The sequence below is a fragment of the Sciurus carolinensis genome, chromosome 12 (genome assembly GCF_902686445.1).
Source record: "Sciurus carolinensis chromosome 12, mSciCar1.2, whole genome shotgun sequence".
NCBI lineage: Eukaryota > Metazoa > Chordata > Mammalia > Rodentia > Sciuridae > Sciurus > Sciurus carolinensis.
This window is the reverse complement of record NC_062224.1, coordinates 90835644-90858838: the sequence shown is the minus strand read 5'-3', so window position 1 is coordinate 90858838 and position 23195 is coordinate 90835644. Positions and strand designations below refer to the sequence as shown.

The following is a 23195-nucleotide window of genomic DNA, read 5'->3' as shown; positions in this document are numbered from 1 at the left end:
TATATTACACAGATGTTAGATGTTATGTTAATTCCTTTTTTTTTTTTTTTTTTGGTACCATCGTTTGAACCCAGTGGTACTTAACCACTGAGTTACATATTCATTCATTTTTAAAATATTTTATTAGAGGCAGGGTCTCCCCTCAGTTGCTTAGGCCCTCGATATGTTGCTGAGGCTGAGTTTGAACTTGCAATCCTCCTACCTCAGCTTCCTGAGTCTCTTAGAAGCCAGGCATGCACCACCGTGCCTGGCTCTTATGTTCATTCTTTTAAAAAATTCTCTTATTCTGAATTTCCTTTTGCATAGTTTCTATTACTAGTTCAATGAATTCAGATATTTTAATTTGCAATGTCTAATCTGTTTTTAATCAAGTTCAATATAATTTTTATTCACTCATTTTAGTTTTCACCTCTGGGTCTTCATGTTTCTATTTAACTTTTTGACACAGAATATAGTTAATATTTTTTCTCTTTTAATTCTTTAAAATGCAAAGCTTATTCCTACTTCTCTGCATGCTTTGCATGTCTGTCTTTTAACTCAATAATTTGAGTTTTATATTCTTGCTTCTTTGCATTGTGATTTTGTGTTGGTTACCAGACATTTGGATTTTACCTTCCTGGATTCTGAATTTTAAAAAAGTTCTATAAGTATGTTGCAGTTTGTTTATAGTATGCAGTTAAATTTCTTGGGAGTAGTTTGTCCACTTGGGGTCTTCTAGTATTTAATAGGTGAGTGTGAAGTAGTGCAGTTCAGAGAAAACTATTTTCAACTATTGAAATAAACTGTTGAGTCTGTTACTGGGAACAGCAACATACTCAACCCAATTTGAGCAACAGGGATTTTTCACTGATAATCCTTCTAAGTGGAATTTTTTCCCCCTGGCCTTGAATAGTGTTCTTATATGAATGTATTCACTGGACAATACCTAATCGAATTCTTGAGGGAATACTCTGAATTTTCTGGATTTTTCTGTGCAGTTGCATCCTCTTCACTTTGTCCTGAAAATTTTGGTCCTTTGCTCTCCAAAGACTCTTAGCGCCATCTACGAAATTGAGAGAGGCCATCTGATTTTGCCTGGATTTCTCAATCTAAGAAATCCTCTCAGGGTAATAAACGAATGCACTTAGAAGACTCATCTCATGTGATTTCCATTTTTCCGGGATACCTGTTTTTGTTGTCTTAGTCCAGTATCTTTAAAACATTTTTCATGTATTTTTTTTTTTTATTTTTAAGTTGTTTTTAGTTGTTCCAGATCCCTCTGTTCTATGTTGGCAAGGAGTAGAAGTAACAAAACAGATATTTCATTAAATTTTATCTAAATTAATTTAAATTTAAATAGTAATAAGTGGTTTGTCACTGCCATTATGGACAGTAATTCAGAAGTGAGAGCTACCCAACTGCCCACCTTAAACAAATAGAAAAAAAAATTCTATATAGTGACTAGTTTCAGGAGGCACAAGAGGCATAGAATATTTCCCTTCAAAATACATCTTTAGGACTTCATAAAGGGTCTTACTGTATTGAAAATTAAATTTAGTATATTTAATTTAGTATATTTAATTATTACCTGTCACTTTTAGTACTATGCTGTAATCAGGGAAGATCAGGAGATTTTTATATGCAACATACAATATGGAAAGACCTCCTAAGTAAAAGACTACAAACCTATACAAAATTAGGGTTGAAATTAGATATATATATTAAAAATTTGACAAATAGAAAATACATCATAAAAATAAGAAAGAACATGCATTCTAATTATATTCATGATAAATTCCCTCATACTTTTAATTTTTATATTTTTTGTTTGAATGCTCAATTATTTCTTCACATGACCCAATTATACAATTGTTTTTCAATATAGATAAAATAGAAAAATTATCTAGAATTTCCTCTAGTGTGTTTGATTAAAATTTGTTCCTTGTTATTGAAATATTGTAAATGTCACTTCAGGTTCACCACTCATGATTTACAATGTCAATAAATTTTTAGAATTGTCAAATTTTAGAAAAAATTCTGTTAAGGAGTCCTTGATATGATGGATAGCAAAATTTTAGGGCTTTGAAGGAGTTCTTATGATATAATTAATATCAAATTCTCTCTGAATTGAGACATTTGAACTAGTTGTCCAAATTTTAAAGACATGAGTTTATGGTATCTTCACTAATATCAATATTTCATTCATGACAGGAACAAACTTCCATTCTTACTAGGGATCAATGAGAATCAATGATCCTCTTAAAATTTTATGTTTGATTATTGCCTCTATTCAAGATTTTAAAAATCTTGTTTATCCTTCAATACCCATGGGCATCTGGTGCCACGCAATGTGGAATATTCATATATTTTAAGTTTTAGACTTTGCATCTTTGTGTTATAACATCAACTAATTTGCCTCAGGCTTAGTAGAAATATTCCTAGAAGCCATTCTTACACTTGGATGGCCATTACCAAATTATATACAGTCGTGACAGCTTAAATACCATCCTGTGCATGGCTTCTTACTTGAGTCCTCCAAATGCCTCTCTAAAATCAATGGATTCAATTGAATTATAAGAAAGAGGAAATGACAGTAGAACAAGACAGTACTTATTATCTTGCAATTAAAACATATTTTCATTAAAAAAAAAAAAAAAAAAACTGTGACTGTGTAGAAACACCCCTAGAGTCCCTCTCAGGCCCTTGATGGTGTCCTTTCAAATGAGGAATCCTGAAGATTAAATTTCACTTGCTTCAGTCCATATCCTTCACTCTCTACTGGAGTTTATGGATCATCCGCTATCCAGGAGCCATCTTGGGACTATAGAGAGGTGGAGCCTAGGGAAACGGAAACCCAGCTCTCTGCCCACTTAAAGGTGAGGTACTGAAAACCTTCAGGGACACTATAAGTTTACAGGGTAGACACCGTCCTGCCTAAGATCCATGTGGTTAGATGGGAAGACATACAAGCAACATGAAAACACAAGGGAATAAAGAGCTCCAAGCAAACCAAGATGCTCCAATAATAGAATGCATTGACAACAGAGAAGGCGAAATGACAGAGAAGGAGTTTAGAACGTACAGAGTAAAACTGATCTGCGCCACGTAAAGGAGGAATGTAAGGAATGAAATTAGAGATAAATTTCAGGAGGTGAAAGATGGCTTCAATAAACAGGTAGAGATCCTAAAAAGAAATCAAGCAGAAATCCACAAAATGAAGGAATCAATAAACAAAATTATTAGAAAATATCACCAATAGACTAGACTACTTGGAAGATAGACCCTCAGGCGATGAAGACAAATATATAATCTTGAAAATAAAGTTGACCACACAGAGAAGATGATAAATTGCATGTGAAAGGTTCCCTGGCCTAGACACAATGCCTGAACAACAGCTGCTGAAGACAATGGAGTGGAGGCACTGTGACTACTTCTAGGCTGGTAAGAAGGACCCCCAAGGCAATGGCACCATGGCTGGGTTCAAACTGCTACTCCAAAAGCAACTAAGGTGCAAACAAATGCAGAAAGAAGTGTATGTTCTTTTTTTTTTTGCAGTACCAGGGATTGAACCCAGGGCCTTGTACTTGCAAGGAAAGCACTCTACTGACTGAGCTATCTCCCTAGCCCCAGTTTTTCTCTTTTTCTTCACATTGTTATTCTGTATAATTGTTGTAATAAGAATTTATTAAGTAATATGCTTTATTCATATTCATTACTTCATTACTCATAGTCCATTTTCCTCCATCTTTCTAGCTCAATAATCAAAGCCATGTCACTTACATTTATTTTCATAGTTAGGACTATCAAAGATACTTTATTGTCTACAAAATAAGTTTTTTAATCTGAAATTCAAAGCTGTTCTCATTCAAAGTCCCTCTTACTTTTTCTACAACTTCTTGTGCAAAACCAATGCTCCAGGGTTGGTCTTCTCTTTCATTCTAGAACAGTCTCTACTGTCCTACCCTTCAGGTCTTTGCTCAGGTTCATTCTTCCTTTAAACTACAGTGTAATATGCAAGTATTCTTGAGACCTTCCTCAGACCAAGCTCAGTGCTCAGCTATTTCTTCTTCTTCCAAAATCCTGTGTTTTTCTTACCCTAACAGTCATTTGTTGCTTAGTTCCAATTTTTTAAATATAGAGCGTTTCTCTAATATAAAATTTATTAAGCCTTATAAATCTTGCCCAATTTCATGTTCTATGCATGCATAATACACATTTGCTTAGAACGTGCCAACATGAACATTGACAATACATGGGGTAGTTTGGTGCCTAATTTTAGTATTAATAGTTAACTGCTATCGACTCTTTCTAATGGTAATCTAATACTCTCTAGTAACTTTTGTTGTTAATATGTTGGTAATTTTCATGTGTTCTTCTAAATATCTTTATATTTTTTTTTAGTTTTTGAAAGCATTGAAGCATAAATTGTAACCAAACCACTCAAGCCTTAGAAACCAGAAAAAGAGGAAAAAAAAAAAAAAAAAAAACCTCAAGCAAAATTATACAACTGAAAGGTATTTGTTGAAATTTGTTCAAGAGCATTGTTTATGCCTGAATAGTAGAGTTTCATTTTAAATTAAACAACAGCAAAATGTTGAAAGTTTTGTAGTAAAGTCATTCTTGTATATGCTTTAAAGTCTCTAAAAACTTATTTTTATGTGTATGTATGGATACATAAAATAACTTTAAGGTAATATGTAGGTATAATTAAAAAACAAATAGATAAACATGAAGATACACTAAAGTACATATGCAGCTCAGGAGGCTGAAGCAGTAGAATTGCAAGTTCAAAGCCAGCCTCATGAACAATAAGGCGCTAAGCAACTCAGTGAGACCCCGTCTCTAAATAAATACAAAATAGGGCCGGAGATGTAACTTAGTGGTTGAGTGCCCCTGAGTTCAATCCCTGCTACCAAAATAAATAAATAAATAAATAAATAAATAAGTTATTGACAGTTGAATTTATGTACATCTAACAGCATAGGAAGCAAACCATTCAAAAGACAGACCTGTGCAGGTTAAAGGTATGATTTGGGAACTCAGACCACTGAGTTTGATACCAGGTTCTAGCAAGGTCTTGATACCAGATTCCAGCAAGTTCTTGAGACGTGAGGTAGTTGCTTAAATGTTCTGTGGCTCTGTTCATTCATCCATACGTTTACGATGTGTATAGTTTCCTACTTTGTTGTGTGGTCTTAAATACTAAGGATACATGTTTAGATCTGTGTCTGGTACAAATTAGCACTAAATAGTACTAATCTTGATAAAATTCCAGAACATTATTCAAGTGTTATTAATCTAATATTGCTATTAGGTAAGAACCCACGGATAGAAATCTAAATTAGAGAAGAAATTTGGATTTATACTGAGAGAGACAAAGCCAAGGAAAAAAATATATGTGTTATCAGTGAAATGAAACAGTCTTAGAATCCCTAGCTGGGAATTCATATTCGCTTCATTTTCCCAATATTAAATTTTATTTCTTATTTTTCTCGTAATAAAAAACTAAATTTGTCTCTTTAGGGCTTTTTAAAAAATACATAAGCAAAAGCCATAAAAAAATCACACTGGAAGCAAAGTTAGAGTTAAGCACGGGCATTTCATATGATAAAATAACCAATCCAAGAGGAGGATGTCACAATTCTGAGTATGTATCATAGCTTTAAAACATGTAAAGATTGACATACTTAAAGAAATAGACAAATCAACAATCATAGTGGGAGATTAACATATTCTTTCAATATCTAATTAAATAGACACACACAAACATAGAAGAAATACAGATGATTTACAAAGGAATTACAAATGACCTATTAATATTGGTAGCACATAAACCATATAATGGGCCATAAAAAAAGACTCATCAAATTTTAAAATACTATAATTATTTACAGCATGTTTTCTGATCCAATAAAATTAATAAATCAACTTAAAAGATAAGTAGAAATCCTCTTTTCCCAGAAATTGACACTTGCGAAAAAATTTTAAGAGAGAGATTGATGGGGGAACTCTAGCTTTGGTTATGTGAAAATTTGGATGATATTGATTCCAGTTACCTGATTTATATAATTTGTATTATATAGTTTACATAATATGCAATAAAGCAGTGCAGTAGAAAACAATGATACTTTCAGAAAATAGTGCTAGAACAATTAGATATCCAGGTTTTTAAAATGTATCTAGAGTCCTTTATTACCTCCCCCTGCCAAAGTCAATAGCAGCTAGGCTGAAGCAATGTGAAACAAAAAATAATTCTTTTAGAAGAAAAACATTGTGTCCTGACCATAGGTAAGGAAGCAAACAAAATGCACTGATGATAGAAGAAAGAATTGCAAATCTGCCCTACTTTAAAATTAATAAGATTTGCTTATTAAAAGACATAAAATACTGAGGAAATGACAGCCCAAGGACTGGGTAAAGGATTTATACTGCATATGTTAGAGAATGTTTACATGGCTAGAATATGTAAAGAATTCCTACAATGCAACAAGAAAAAAAAAAGAAGACAACTCACTAAAAAAAAAAAAAAAGAAAAAAGAAAGAGTTTTGAATAGCTACTCCACCAAGAGGACATTTAAATGACTAATAACTTATATGAAAGCTTTTCGACTTCATTAGTCATCAGGAAATTTCATTTGCTTTATACTCATCAAAAAGGCTAAAATTACAAAGATTGAATGAGGGGAATGTCAGTTGGTGTAACCAGTTTGGAAGACGGTCTGAAATTATCTACCACACCTAAACATAAATTATGGCTTAATGGTCCACTCCTACATACGTACTCCCTAGAAATGTGGACACAAGTTTGCCAAAACCCACATAATTTAATGTTCATAGCAGTACTATTTGTGTTAGCTCCAAACTGGAATTTACCCATATACCCATTAAAAAGCACATCAAGAAACTTTAAATGATGGATATTCAAAAAAATGGGTATTATATAGAATTAAGAATTAACAATCTATAAACTATATCCAACGATGTAGTTGACTATCCCAAAAATAATTTTTAGTGAAAAAAATAAACACAAGACCAAATAGTTTCTTTCTATTTACGTAAAGTACTAAAAAAAACAGGTAAATATATTCCATGTTCTTAGAGATATTGATAGTGGTCATTCAGTATGAGAAGCTGGAAGGACAGAGGGCAAGGGGCCTGACGAAAGGCAGTACTGCGGTTTTCAGGAGATGGTGAAGTTCAGTGGTTTAACCTTGAATGTGGTTGCGTGGGTGTCTTCACTTTAATAGTCAGCAAATCATTTGCTTATATTCTCTTTATGCATATTGTATTCTAGTATCAAGTTTTTAAAAATAATATTTAAATTTTTCTTGAATGATTAAACTCATTTATGTCAGAGTGAGTCAGTTGCTTCACACATGTATTTAGTATTAAAAAGTCTTTAAAGACTGTTTTGAGGAATCGCTGGAAAAGCAAGTTCCCCAAATCAGACAGGACTATGTTGTTTGCTTATGTTGTCTGCCAGTTGATTGTGAAAACACTGCCTAAACTGAAGCTCTAAATGATTTTAAAAAGACCTTCCATTACTTCCTGTTCTGTGGTTTACATGCAATAGAACTGAAGAGAGTTGGATTACTGGAGAGTTTATGAAATCCAGAGGCTATCACCAGCTGCTGCTTATACATTCCAGAAGACTTGAGCTTGTTCCAGCAGAGAACATGCCTGGGTTTACCAGAACAAATCAAAGACAGGTCAGAGCATTAGCATTCAGTGGGAGTGCAGTCAGAATCCGGATCAAATTCTGGCACAGTTGGGGTTAGTGGTTGTTTTATTTATTTATTTTTTCTGTTTGCTTTGCGAAAGTTTCTGGTGGGTGGAGCGTCAAGTAATCCCTTATTTCCCAAGCTGTTTCAACTTCCTTTAGAAGCAAGTACTTTCCTGCACTGATCACAATTTTTAGCAGAGGAGAACTGGACCCTGTGAGCACTCTCAGTTAATAAATGTCCCCTTAAAAGATTGAAAACATGAGACTGCCTACAAAGATTATTTGGTTTATATTATGGACTGTTTGTACAGCAGAAGGTAAGATTAAAACAAAAAAGCTTTTTCCTCCTAAGTATATTAGGAAACATTTGCTGATGTTGTTTTTCACAGTAATAATTAAAATTTAGTCTAGAAATGTGATTTAATTAGTAGTTTGTAGCTTAGTGTTTGAGTGGCTTTTGACATTTTTTACATTAAAAATTTAATTACCTTATTTGAATGGCATAACTGACTTGTCATAATTTTATTTAAAATATAATTTAAGAAAATGTTTCAATAAGTGTTTCTGAAAGCTAATATGGTATGATCATTTCCCATGTAATTATCATAAATACAATCTACTTTTTTTGTCTACAAGTTTCATCAAAATGCTTTACATGAAAGTATTAGGAGGTATGTGAATATACATAATCCATGAAAGCCTCAAATCTTATAATGATTGAAATTATTTCAGGTAGAATTTTAACTCCTCCTAAAAAATAATTATTTACTAATGATATTGTTTACAAATGATATTACCATGGCCTTAAGAGTCTTGTAGAAAAGCATTACTTGTATTATTAGAAAGAGAAGATCTTATCAATTTGAAACACAATTGAATATACAATAGTTGCAATGTTTAACTTTTTCATTTTTTTTTCCTGTGGTTATCTATAAGGTATCTTCTCTGCTGCGAGCAGTCTTTTGGATTAGTAAACATAAGCACTAGGAATTTTTTATGATCTCAACAAAACAAATTCTGAATTTATAATTAAATTTAATCCTACCATAATTACCAAGAGATTAAAATTTTTATTCAGAGGAAGTTTGCTTTTCTAATTCATGATAGGTAACTAGATATGTGACAGACACCTGATCAATGTTTTAGTGTCAATTGAATAATATACCATTCATAATCTCCCCCAAACTTTTTACTTATCCAAAACATTTTTTAAATTATTTTTATTTGTTCTAATTAGTTGTACATGACAGTAGAAGGCATTTATACATTTTGATAGATCATACATAAAGGGAGTGTAATTTCTCGTTTTTCTGATTATACATATTGTAGGAGTTCCTACAATACAGTATCCAGGCCCTGAAGAATATTAGCAAATGTTACAAAACTTTTCTCCTTTGAGGGTCTTCCAATCTAGAAAATAAAGGCAGAGTGTTTTCAATAATATTCTTAGAAATTTTTGAAAATTATTTAAATGTGTTTAATAAGTTTTGATAGAGTGTACTTTTTAAAGTTATATTTTCTAATATGTTATTGCTTGTAAACCATATATCCAGTCACATTTTTTTTTCAGTACTGGGGATTAAACTCAAGGCCTTTCATATGCTAGGCAAGTGTTCTACCACTGAGTTACATCCCCACACTTATTTAGACACTCAAAAAAGAAAAGACTTTAATTATGTACTTAATTGTTCATTTACTTACTTTATGTTTTTATTAGTGCATTCACTGTGGTATATTCATATATGTACATAGCATAATTTGGCCACTTTTAGAACTAGGTGGAAGATCATTTTCTTGCACATATAAATATCATAATTAGAATTTTAAAATAAAGTATTACTGCATTTGCAAAAAGTTCTAAAACAATGTGAATATTACCAATCATAGCAAACTTTCTTTTTCCTTAGGTAAATGTTTTTGTCTTCTCTTTATGAGAATGCTTTAATGTTTTACAATTTATATGCTATTTGCTGAGGTTTTAGGTAGATATCATTTACCATGTAAGGAAAATTTATTTTATTTTTAGCTAATTTCTCAAAATGAAGAATTGATGCCAAGTTAAACTGAGCTGTGTAAGTGATTACAAAGTGGAATTTGAAATATTATTAAAATGGAGTGCAACACAGTATACGTGATAATTCAAGTGATTTAAACTCCTCATTTGCATAATCAATTCCAGCTGGCTTGTTTCACTTGTTTTACTTTTTCTCAATGTGTGTTTGAATGTGATATCAGTTCCTGCTGGTGAATTGAGCAATAGCACATCCATGTTGTAGTGGAAATGACTCTCTATCTGACTGTATTCCTAACAGATAAAGCACAATTCTAGAATTTGAAATATTATTTAAAATAATATTAGACTCTTAATAGTTATCAACCCACATGTAATATAGTAAGCCATAAGAAAAATTTCATGAACTTTTCAGTGGATATAGAACTCCTATTTTATTCCTTGCTTGTTAGAAAGTCTCTGAAACTAGTTTAAAATGTCACCACTTCTATCAATCTGTCACGCCTAACAGAAATTTTACTAAGCAGAATAGCCTTGATCGCTAAAAGTATTCATATATACGTCAACATTTGCTTCTATTTTTATTTTCCTTATTGAACACTGAATTCTAAATTGAGAGATTGAAATAGTTTTGAACACTACCACAATCTGCTCTACTCAACTAGACACAAAATTTAAACATTTCATAAATTTCTTCTGCCTTGATAAGAATGAACAGAAAACCAATACTCCTTACTAAAGAATAACAATAGCAGGGAAAATTTATAAACACAGCTTTCTGTTTGTTCTACCTTTTTTACTATGTTGGGGACCAAGTGGCACCTGGAATGCTGTGCCTAGTCTGCATTCTTGTTCCGAGCAGTGTAGGAACATCAGTTGCTTTCTCCTTGCAAAAGGTCTTGGCTCCAGGAGAGACCTCCAGCTGCTGAGAATTGGATCAGACTTACAGGACAAAGTAGAAATAACAGTTCCTTAATCAAACGAGAGTTTCAGCTTTTTGGAATGTATTATGACTAAGCTTTTCCAGTAGATCTTTGAAATTTAGGATCTAACAATTGAATACTATCTGTGACTAGGCCACAGTCCAGAAATTACAAGATAATTAAAATAAACAGATTAGAACTATATTGAACTATGTCCAACTGAAATATGTGCTGGCTTAAGGTGTTTTTGGAAATATGTATTTTCTAATCATGGAGATTTCGAGGGCAAAAAAAAAATTTTAATCTTTAATTAATTAATTAATTTTTTTTTTTTTTTTTTTTTTTACTTTTTACAGACTGCATTTTGATTCATTGTATACAAATGGGGTACATCATTTCATTTCTGTGGTGGTACACAATGTAGATTCATACCATTCGTGTAACCATACTTGTACATAGGGTAATGATTGCTCGTGGAGTTGCAAATTCGTGCAGCCACTCTGGAAAGCAGTGTGGAGAATCCTCAGAAAACTTGGAATGGACCCACTTTTTGACCCAGTTATCCCACTGCTCGGTTTATACCCAAGGGACTTAAAATTAGCATACTACAGTAACGCAGCCCCATTAATGTTTATAGTAGCTCAATTCACAATAGCTAGATTGTGGAATCAACCTAGATGTCCTTCAACAGATGAATGGATAAGGAAACTGTGGTTTATATACACAATGGAATATTACTCAGCCATAAAGAAGAAGAATATTATGGCATTTGCAGATAAATGGATGGAATTGGAGAATATCATGCTAAGTGAAATAAGCCAATCCCCAAAATCCAAAGGCTGAATGTTTTCCCTGATAAGTGGATGATGATATATAATGGGGGTGAGGGGCTGGGGGTGAGAGAAGAATGGAGAAACTTTAGATTACGTAGAGGGAAATGAGACAGAGGGGGGTATGAAAAATGGTGGAACGAGGCAAAAATGTGCTTTAGGTCTAGAAATACCTTGTAGATGAAAGATTGAGAGATTCCATTTCAGTCAGGGAAAGGAGAATTACTTTGCTTATACTGTTTCAAGTATAAGTCATTTTTAAACTTGAGTTAACCCTAGTATGGAAAAAAACTGATATTATATATCATATAAAAATTAAATATATAGCAATAAAAATTGTTCTTTATAAAGATATACATATAAATGTTATATATCATGGTCTAATCTGAAAAAGTGAGTTTATTATCCCAAAATCTATGTTTTAATTTTAGTGTGACAAAATTCCTCTATCCCTCCCCAAACCCTACATAATCAGAAATAGATGTATAGGTTTTTACCTATATGATGGGATTTAGAGTCATGCAATATCTCAGTCATCTTTAATATCTTGTCTTTTCCTGAAATACTTTGCAAGTTGCTACTGCCATAAACTCAACAAATTTGTAATTTACATGGAATAACAAATACTCTGAATCAACACTTTAATTATCCTCATCATTTCCTGTGACTTATTGTAACCTGACAATGTCCCTGTAACCATTGTAGTGAGGGAAGGTATAAATGAATGGTAACCAGAATAAGAAAAGGATGGGGAAATTCTTGAACACCAGGTGCTCCTAGGTAGAGCCGATGAGACGGATGCAGCACTCCAGTGAGTGATCAGGGTGGAGAAATCATCCTCAGGGATGGTGGGAAAGTAAGAGGTGAGCTGAGGCAGGTCTTGTTCACTGTAAATTTAGGCATATTCTGGCAAAGCCTTTGCTGCCCTTGCCTGCATACAATTTTAAACTAAAACTAAATATTTAAAAGTAAAATCTGAAATCGTTCTAAGGGCGAAGTAAATTTCTACTTGTAAGTTCAAAAACAGGTTAGTAAATAGTTTTCATTTTTGGCCTTTGGTTGCTAAGATCTGATCCAAAGTTGAAATTGATCTGTTTTTATCCACTCGATCTCTTTTTTCAGTCTACCACTTTTCCTTCTTTGCAGCTATGCCTCCTCCCCCAGGCAATCCTTCACATGCCTAGGCCTTTGAGATTCTGCCAACCAATCTGTCCTGTACTCTGTTAACTAATGTGTACTTTACCCATTTCTTAACTTTAATAAATCTCTGAACACAGTACATGAAAAGGGCATAAAGTGATTGGGAAAATGTGTTACACTTTCACTTAAAATTATAAAGAAGCATTGCAAAAAAATGACTCAGAGAAAGTAAAGTAACTGAATAGAGGGTAAAAAAAACCATCATAAAATAATAAAAGAAAAAGAACATAAAGATTTGACAGGGCACTTTTATTTGTTTTGACATTTTAACTTAGAAAGCCAAGATTCTCATAAACCTTGTTAAATGGGAATGTAATAGATAGAAAAGTGATTACAGAATGTTCCTTCAAAGGTTCCTGAAAGTCTTTTTTTTTTTTTTTTTTTTTTTCTTTAAGCTAAATTAAAGTGATTCCTGACTTTAAAACTGTATCATAAATTCAAACTTGGGACACATAGACCAGATGCACAATGGAATTATAGAAGTTAGAGTTCCAAAGTTCATGGAACAGCTTTTAAGTGCACCAAACATTGTTCCCTCATCGTCTTTTGTATTTTACGTTTGCTGCTGTCTACTATGCCCTTTTCCTCTGGACCAAAATCTACAGATACAATGGGAAGTCTAGATAGTTTCATTTTCTTTCATTCATTCATTCATTCATTCATTCATTCATTCATTCTTTCATTGATGGCTTTGTGCCTTCTAAGTGTTAAGAGTATCATAAGCACTTTCTAAAGGAGATCACTTAGTAGAAATAAACAAAGAAATGAATATTTTAGTATATTAATACATTGTATTTTATTATTAAACTAGCTTGATAGAGATAAACAAAAGATACTATAGGACTATGTATGTAGGTGAAGCAGGAAAATAAATTGGTATGTGTGGATAGGTTGGGGGTGGGGTTGGGAAGTTGGTTTATAAAAGATGGAACCAAGAAGTATGTTAAGATTATTGTGGTATCCAGGATAGCTTTTGAAGACTGAGGAGGCATTAGCCAGGTGAGGTAGACAAGGAGGACATTAAAATGGAGGAACATTAAATGTACAAACCTGTCCCCGTGTAGCTAATTCCCCCATCAATTTACTTTCCACAACTACTAGTAATAGAATTTGGTACAACATGTACTATTTTTCTTCCCTTTCTCTTTTAATATTTATCCTCAAGATTCCCTGATAATTACTCAGATGCTAAATTATTCCTACTGCAGAATACTCAGGGCCTCATTTTAATGTTGCCCTGTGGCTAAGCTGCTTTTTGTGGCAGCCAGTCAAGCGTAATGAAAACTCATTCCATATAGGCTAACAATTTATTTTAAGACTGGAACAATTATGGGCACTAGGAAAGAGCTATTCAAACACTACACAATTCAAGAGATTTGATTTCAGTGGAATTTCAAGCTGTTTTCTGATAGTAATGTATTTCAACCTAATTATGACATACCTGTTATTCTGCTCTGTAATCTATTCTCGCATTGTCTCTTTTTGATCCTGGAATAATTTTTTAAATAATTTTTTAAAAATTTTAGATAGACACAATAACTTAGTTTATTTATTTTTTTTTATTTAGTGCTGAGGATTGAACCCAGTGTCTCCCATGTGCTAGGCAAGCTCTCTACTGCTGAGTTACAACCCTAACCACATCCTGGAATAATCTTCATGCATTTTTTCCCACTGTTAAAAATTTTACAAAGAACTTGTGCAACCATCTCTTTAAATTTAAAAAAAATATATAACTTTATCTTTTGAAAGCTTATTAAGAACAACATATTCCTTATCTGGAGTTTTTTTAAACAACTTCAGTATTGCCACTGATATTTTCTTTACACCATTTTCCCAAATTACCTTTATTCTCATGATACTTATAATTGAATAACTTATTTTAAAAAGCTAATTGGATTCTATTGTATCAAGTATGCTCATGTGCATGCATGAGAAGACAAGAAAGATATTTGATGCAAAATACCTGCTTTTTCCATTTCCATTTTGTTCATTTGCTTAATTTTTTCCTAGATTGATTTTGTAGTTTGGGTTTTTAATGTGTTCTACCATAATCTAAGTGAAGAAGTAGGCTATTTGAAAATATCTCCTACTCTTTTTTCCCCCCAAAATAATTTTAGAAAAATAGAGTAATTGAACAACAACAAAAATCTTCTACTCTTTTTGTTCCCAAAATAATTTTAGAAAAATAGAGTACTTGAACAACAGCAACAACAACAACAAAAAAAACCCTTTAGTCTATGAAAGCAATATGGTAAAAATGTAAGTAAAGTTTTCTCAAACACATAAATTCATCAAGATTTACTTCAGTTGAGTAAGAACACTTCAAGTAACACTTTAGAGTTGACACTGAAAATAGGTATCTAGTTCTGTGTTTGTGTGATGTGTCCCCTTAGACAGAGTAGAGGAAGAAGATGAAGCAGGGAGGAAGAGAGAAAGAGGAGGTACTAGGGAGTGGAAATGACCAACTTCTGTTGTATTCATGTACAAATATGTAACAGTGAGTGGACCCCACTATTTTGTATAATTATAATTGAGCAATAAAAAGAATTTCAAAGATCCAAAGAAACGAATAGCATCCCCTTAAATTTGAAAGTGGAAAAAATTGGCAAATGATGATTAAATGACTATAATCATATAGGGTGAAACATCTGTTTAAACTCAAATAAATACTTGGATATAAGAAAATGGAGTTTACTTATTAATCTGGAAATGAAAACATAATATGGAAATTTTAAAAGGTTTTAAGATAAATGAAACATGAAAAATGTTTTCATACTTCGAAAAATATTTTTATGCTGCCTATTTAATAAGTCCCTGCTCAATTTTCTTTAAGAACTTTCAATTTAATTCAAGCAAATATTGTATATACATGTTGACGGTTTGATTACTTGGATCAAAATGAATTTTATTGCCTAATTAGAAAACTCTGAGAATGTTGTTTAAACTTGAACATGCAGTTTGTTTTTGTTCATTCAGGCAAATAAACATCCTAACTTAAGACATTCTTAACTATTGTTATAACTCAATGCGGTGACTTATTACTTGAAATATTGCTATGACATAAGTTGGTAATATTCAATGTATTGGGGATTAGAACAAAAATAGACAAGGTGTATTTGAAGAGAGAAGACATTAAATATTATTGAAAATTATTCTGAGATCAGAGAAAATGGCAAGAGCCAGACAGATAATGGGTTTCCAACCAGGTGGACGTAAAGAGTTAGGACTCCTTAGTAAAGAAGGGATGTCCTAGAAGAATTTTAATCTCAGGAGTGATGTGATCAGATTTGCAAAAATCGCTTGTGGTTTTGTGTAGGATGAACTGGAAGAACAGAAAAGCTGAGTGAGGACTGGATACAAGTTAGGCTGGTCAGTAACAGAAAGGTGGGAGACGGAGAAGAGATGATAATTTCTTTTCTTACAAAATTCAGAGATGCCATTTAAAATTGTGAAAGAAAGCATGGAAGTTTTAAATATTATTTGAGGTTTAAAAATAAAAAGGTAGTTATATGAGAATTCCTTACGTATGATAAACATGTATACACAGAATAAACATTGTGAGGAGCTGGTCGTAAGAGGTATGGCCTTATACTTTATATCTTGCTAAAAGTAACTAAATTTGAAAGATTAAAAATTAGACGTATAAACATGTTATTTGAAAATGGAATACTAACCAGAAAAAAAAATTATTGGCCTCTGGGCCAAACTCTTTGCAGATGAATTACATTTTGGGTGGAGACATTCCTTTAATTAAAGTGATTTTAATCAAATAAATTGATAGGAAACTTTGCGTATCTCTTTGTTCCATTAACTTAATAAAAGCAAAGGAACTAGATTGATCAAAATGTTAAGTTTGTGTAAAATAGTCTCTATTTACAATGTTGGCAACTACATTTGAAATTTAACTAATGTATTTTTTCAGTAACTGGAACACCATGAAATTGATCTGAATTTTGAAAGTTAAAAACACACACTTCAACCTATAACTTAAAAGAAATTCTCCATGTAGCAACATGGGCGTGAAATTTCAATATCAAAACAAAACAGGCTTTTGTGGTAGTGGTGATGGGTGGAGAGCGGAATTTTGTAATGGGATATTGGCACCACCTAGTGGGGAAGATTTTGTTTGCTTAAATTATGAGGAAGCACATGTTAACCAAGTTCACTAACAAGAATTAAAAAATTGCAAAATCTTCAGAGGAAAATCAATCCCTGTAACAGTCTACACAGATATATTTTCTTTTTTCACAAAATGCAATTGCACATGAGCTTTTTGTTTTATGAAATGTAAAACATTTTTGCATGAATATATTCCATTGGAGGACTTGGTTCCGTTGATTATTTTTTTCCCTTACCTTTTTTTTTTTTTTGGGTGCTGGGGATCAACCCAGGGCCTTGTGCTTGCAAGGCAAGCACTCTACCGACTGAGCTATCTCCCCAGCCCCTTCCCTTATCTTTTTAAAAGAAATTCTAGGACAAAATGTTAAATCATTACTATTATTATAATACTAAGTAAGAAAAGAAGTATAACAATTAAAATAATAATTTAACGAATATGTATGATAATAAGTATCTTAAAATTTGCCATTTCTAAAACTCAAAGTGTTGGGGTTTACGAATGCTATCTTTCTAATATCAGTGGTATTATATATAAATTAATCAGCACACAATATTAAGAACATTAACAATTATAATCAATAACTAGAGTACTTATTAACTTTCTCATTTTTATATATCATGTATTTAATCTTATAATTTAAGAATAATATGTAGATTTCCTTTCATATTTTATAGTAAAACATAATACATGCAAGTGAATAAGATACGAACATATTGTATTACAAAAAATTCTAATCATCCTAATCACGATTATTTGTACCTCCCCACCATTACTCTTGATGAGTCTTGTCAGGATTGCACCAATTTTATTTGTTTTCTCAAAAAACTAGCTTTTAGTTTCTTTAGTATTTTATATATTGTGTATTTTTTTCATTTCATTTTTATGCTTTTTATTATTACTTACTAATAATAATTGAGAATCCTCACTTCCTTAAGTTTTATCACCTTTCTATATTTTCATTTATTTTACTGAAAGTTCCTATGTGTACAGTTTTGGTTATTGTTCACTTCAAAATATTTTCCAATTCTCCTTGTAATTTCCTTATTGACCTATAAAAGATTTTATTTATTTGTAAACCAATTATTTTTTATTGCTATTTTCTAGTTTATTTCTTATAAAATGGGGGAACAAGAATGTATTTTGATTTTGACATTTTGAAATTTATCAGAACTTGCATTATTATCATCTAATGTAATTTATTTTCATAAATATCTTATGCACTCTACCGACTGAGCTATCTCCCCAGCCCAAATTTTTATATCTTTAAGAATTTTTTTCTTGCTTTGTTCTCATCAATTATTGAGATGTACACTCACTAAAGTCTCCAACAGTAATTTTTTTTTCTTTTTTTTGCGGTGCTGGGGTTTGAAGCCAGGGCCTTATGCATGTGAGGCAAGCACTCTACCAACTGAGCTATATCCTCAGCCCTTCCAACAGTAATTTTGAAATGTATATATACTCTAACATTTTGGAGGCCTTTTTTTACTAGGTGCTTCACATTTTAAATTATTATTTCTTTCTTATTAGTTATTCATTTTGTCATTATAATGTGACTTTTTAAAATGTCTGATAATAAGCTCATGTTTTAAATTCTATTTTACTTGGTAATATTATAGCAATGTCAACTTTACTTTGTATTTACACGGGTAATAGTTTGTCATTCTTTTACTTTCATTAGATGTCACTTGTAGACAGCTTGTAGTGCTGTTCTATAGATTTAGTTGAAAGTCACTGACTTTTTTTTCCCTCACATTTTTTACTGGTGCATTGTAGTTGTACACATGGATGAGATTTGTTGTTACATATTTCTACATGCAACAATACATAATAGAACAACATAATTTGACCAGTATCATTCCCTAACACTTCCCCTCTCCCTCCGTATCCACACCCTTGGACTCTTTCCTCTAATGATCTCCCTTTGATTTTCATGAGATCCACCCCCATCTTTTTTTACCTCTTTCCTCTCTAGCTTCTGCTTATGAAAGAAAACATGACATTTAACCTTCTGAGTTTGACTTATTTCACTTAACATAATGAACTCTAGTTCCATCCATTTTCCTGCAAATGACATAATTTCTTTTTTTTGTCTAAATAAAACTCCATTGTATATGTATACCACATTTTCTTTACCCATTCATCTGTTGATGGACACCTAGTCTGGTTCCATAGTTTGGCTATTGTGAATTGTGCTGCTATAAACATGGGTATGCATGCATCACTGTAGTATGATGACTTAAATGCTTCAGGATAAATACTGAGGAGTGGTATAGCTTAGTCATATGGTGATTCCATGCGTAGCCATTTGAGGAAACTCCATAATGATTTCCACAGTGGTTGCACTAATTTACAATTCCACCATCAATGTAAAAGTATTCCTTTTTTCTCCACAACTTCTCCAGCATTTATTATTATTTGTATTCTTGATGACTGCCTTTCTGATTGGTGCGAGTCAGTGAAATCTCAGTGTAGTTTTGATTTTCATTTCCCTGATTGCTAATGATGTGGAACATTTTTTCATATGCATTTGTGTTTCTTCTTTTGAGAAGTGTGTTTAATTTGTTTGCCCTCTTATTAATCGAGTTATTTGATTTTGGGGTGTAAAAGGTTTTTGAGTTCTTTATATATCCTAGATATTAATTGTGTCCGAAGAGTAGCTAGCAAAGATTTTTCTCCCATTCTGTAGGTTCTTTCTTCACATTCTTAATTGTTTCCTTTGCTATGCAGCTTTTTAATATGATACCATTCCATTTATTAACTGTTGGCATTATTTCCTGAACTTTAGGGGCCTATTAAGAAAGTTGTTCCCTGTGCCTTATGTTGGAGTGATGACCCTACATTTTCTTCTAGGAGTTGCATACTTTCTGGTCTAATTTCTAGGTCTTTGATCCATTTTGAGTTGATTTTTGTGTAGCATGAGAAATAAGTATCTAATTTCATTCTTCTACATATGGATAACCAGTTTTCCCATTTAACTGGAACGTTTAATCCATTCTACGTAATAAAATTGCTGATGTGTTTTGTTATAATCTAACCCTTTAGCTTAACCCTTTTACCGTATTTGATTCCTTTTTACAATCTTGCCACCTTCTGTGTGGGTTAGTTTTTATGATTTAATCTTTCCCTTCAAGTAGATTAGAATTTCATCTCAATTCTGCTTCTATAACTTTGGCAATTAATCTAGAAATTAAAATTAGTTGTCTTAGTTCATTTGGACTGCTATAACACACCATCATTAACTGGGTAGTTTATAAAACAACAGCTGTTTATTTTTGACAGTTCTGAAGGCTGGGAAGTACAAGAAGGTAACAGGAGAGGGAGACTCAGGGTACCTTCTGGCTCATAGACAGCATTTCTACTTGAGTCCTCACATAGTAGAAATGGACAGGGCAGCCTCCTTTGTAAGAGATTGTAGAGCTTCTTTTAAAATAGCTCTAATCCCCTTCATGAGAACTTCACCTTCATAACCTAACCATCTCCCCAAAAAAACTCCACCTTATAACACCATCACATTGGTGATTAGGTTCAAGCATGAATGTTGGGAAGGCAACAAACATGGATATCATAGCACATGCCTTCTTAACTTATCAAAGTCTGACGCCAATTTATCACTCAGACTGCAGAAGGAAAGTCTAATTGGTAGAAGATTATCTAAATGTCAGTTTATCAATATACCCATTTATCTCTCTAGTTCTTAAAAGAGATTTCTTCCTAATTATAAGCAATTGTAGGAACAACATAAGCAAGTCTGAAGTCTACAGGGTGAGAAGTCAGAGAGAAAAGGTCACAGACTGACTGGAACTCACAGGGGAGGCAGCTGCTGTCCACAGTAAAATTCCTTCAAGTGATTTCATCTGGCATATTCAGATGAATTAGGACAGTCACCTGGATTAAAGTCAATTCATTTATTGCATGCCCTCCTCACTGCACATAGATTAGTGTTTGACTGAATAACAAAAGATGGAGGCCTAGCCATGTTGATCCAGCAAGAAAACTCTCACAGTTAGGTAGTACCTTTCCACTCTTTTCAACACTGAGAGCTTAGAGAACACCAATTCCCTTTTCTCAGTGTATACACCATTGTCATGTAGTGTATATATGTGTGTGTATACACATGTGTGTTTAAACTGCCTAAGATTATATATGTACATATATTTGTTTTATAGTCAGTATTAATTTAGATTTACTCCTGGGTATATCATTTTCTTTTTCTTCATTTCCTCTTTTATCCCAGACCCTATATCCAGAACCATTTTTCTTTTTCTGAAGTATATTTTTTGTTTGTTTTCATTATCTTAACGTGAATCTATGGAGGCAGTTTTCTCAAATTTTATTAATCAAATTTTCGTTCTTGAAAAATTATTTCTGTATGTAGAATTCTAGGTTGGTAATTATAGCTTTCTCCAAATTAAAGAGATCTTTTAATATCTTCTAGCTTGCTACTGCTATTGAGAAGTCTTCTGTAAGTCTAACCATTAACTCCCACTAAATAAATGAACCTGATTTTTCCTATTGCAAATTTAAGATTTTACTGTTTTCTTTGGTTTCCTGCTTATTTTTAAAATGTAGTCAGGTATATATATATTTTTAAGGGCCTCATTTTATTTATTTAGTTTTTTTTTATAAACTTTTATTTTTTTATTTTCATTAACTTTTTTTGACAGTAATTTAAAAAAAATTCTTTGCATACATCTATATAAGGTAATAATGTCTGTCTCACAATCAACCTTTATACAGTGCTTGGATTTTTTACTCCTAAATTTGAATTTATTAATTCATGTGGCCCATAAGATCTGAAAAATTATCTTCCAACATTGTTCTGCTCCTCTAGTATCAATGGCTCCTAGTTCATCTTGTGTATTTCCAATTCATTTGCAACACCATGTTACATTCTATATTACTTCCTTTGACCTGTCCGTCAGTACTTGAATTTTTTAAATTGTTGCTGTTCAGCGATGATTAAAATGTTTTTTTTTTCTTTTTTTATTTCTAAGAATTGTGTTTTGCTCTTTTTAAACTCAGATTAAAGAGTTAGTTTCCTTTTCACAGATACTTAGCTGATCTTTTATATTTTAAAAATATAACTAGTATGGTTGAGTATGTTATTCATATATTTATTTCAATATCATAGATCTACTCTATACCCTATGATGTCTGCAGTCTTTTGGTTCTTTTCTTTCTTTGACAATATATTGACATTTGTAGGACTAATTTAACTCAGGGAAAAATTATGCTCTTAAAAATAAATTACACTTGTATTCTTTTGGATGCCTATGGATGCTTTCAATCTGAATCTACTTTAAACCAAATCTAAACTTTTAAGTTCCTCTGATCATTCACACAATTCAAAACTGGATTCTGAATTTACGTCATGAGTGGTTTATTGCTTGTTTTCCTTCATATCGAGGGTGAACACATTCAGGGTCTCAAACTTGACTTTTATTGCTTTAGCCCAACCAGTTTTAGAAGTCATGTTAATGACTGTTCTTAATATAATGAAAAAAAATTTTTTACTTTAACATTTTTTTTTTGGTGTTATTAGTGCTTTTCTTACTGGAAACAAGAATGTAATTTTTCAGTTGTTTAATTTTGCATAGGATTTTTGTAAATAGAATTTTTAATTTTAAAATATTTTAATGCATATATGCTGCTTTTGAAATTTGTTTTATTCATTAAACTTTATACTGTTGATATTTAGCCACAGTGTTTAAAAACATTAAGTTCTCAATTACATATAGGGTAACTATCAATTATGATTATGTACTGTATATTTCAAGAGCTGGAGAAAGGATTTTGACTGTTCTAACTGCAAACAAATAAATATTTGAGGAAAAAGATATTTGCTCTGATTTGGACATTGTGCAAAGTATACATGTAATAAAACATCACAAAGACCCCATAAATATGTGCAAATAAGTGTCAAATAAAAGAAAGTTTCACCATCAAGAAATGATTGATCATTGAGAAGATAGATGATTAGCTTGACTTAAAAATCACACAGTGTATACCAACATGGAAACACCACATAGTAACCTATTATTATATGTAATTTTTGTTTTTATCTATAAATTTTTTTAAAAAGAAAAGAATAAATGAAAAGATTAGTAAAATAAATATAATTATAGATAGATGGCACAAAAATAATAGTGGGTTAAACAAATTATAGAGCATCAGCTATAGCAGGTAGTTAAGGAAGCTATAAGAGAATGAAGTGATATGTGTATTGTCTTACACAGATGTGATGAGATGTGAACCCCTTTGCTTGGGCAGCCCCACCCCTTTGGCCTTGCAGACTGCAGCCAACATGGCCTCACTCTTGGCTGGCTCTGCCAATTGCTTCTTACAGCTTTTCTTGGCAGATGTTACATATTACCAAAATCTCTTAATTCTTGAGGTCTCCACTGTAGCT

General features: G+C 32.1%; 1 protein-coding gene across 3 annotated transcripts in view; it reads left to right on the top strand.

Moving 5' to 3' along the window:
• The first annotated feature begins 7831 nt into the window (after positions 1-7831).
• LOC124962142 (complement factor H-like) overlaps positions 7832-23195 on the top strand; it is a 96508-nt gene continuing 81144 nt past the window's right edge. For 2 of the 3 annotated variants that reach the window (XR_007104431.1, XM_047521307.1), the window contains exon 1: positions 7833-8019. Coding sequence is in view for 2 of the 3 variants with exons in the window: in XM_047521307.1 (XP_047377263.1) it covers positions 7962-8019 (58 nt within the window). In the remaining variant the exon portion in view is untranslated. Of the gene's footprint in view, positions 8020-23195 lie in introns of all 3 variants that reach the window. The other variant, XM_047521308.1, reaches the window with a different exon arrangement.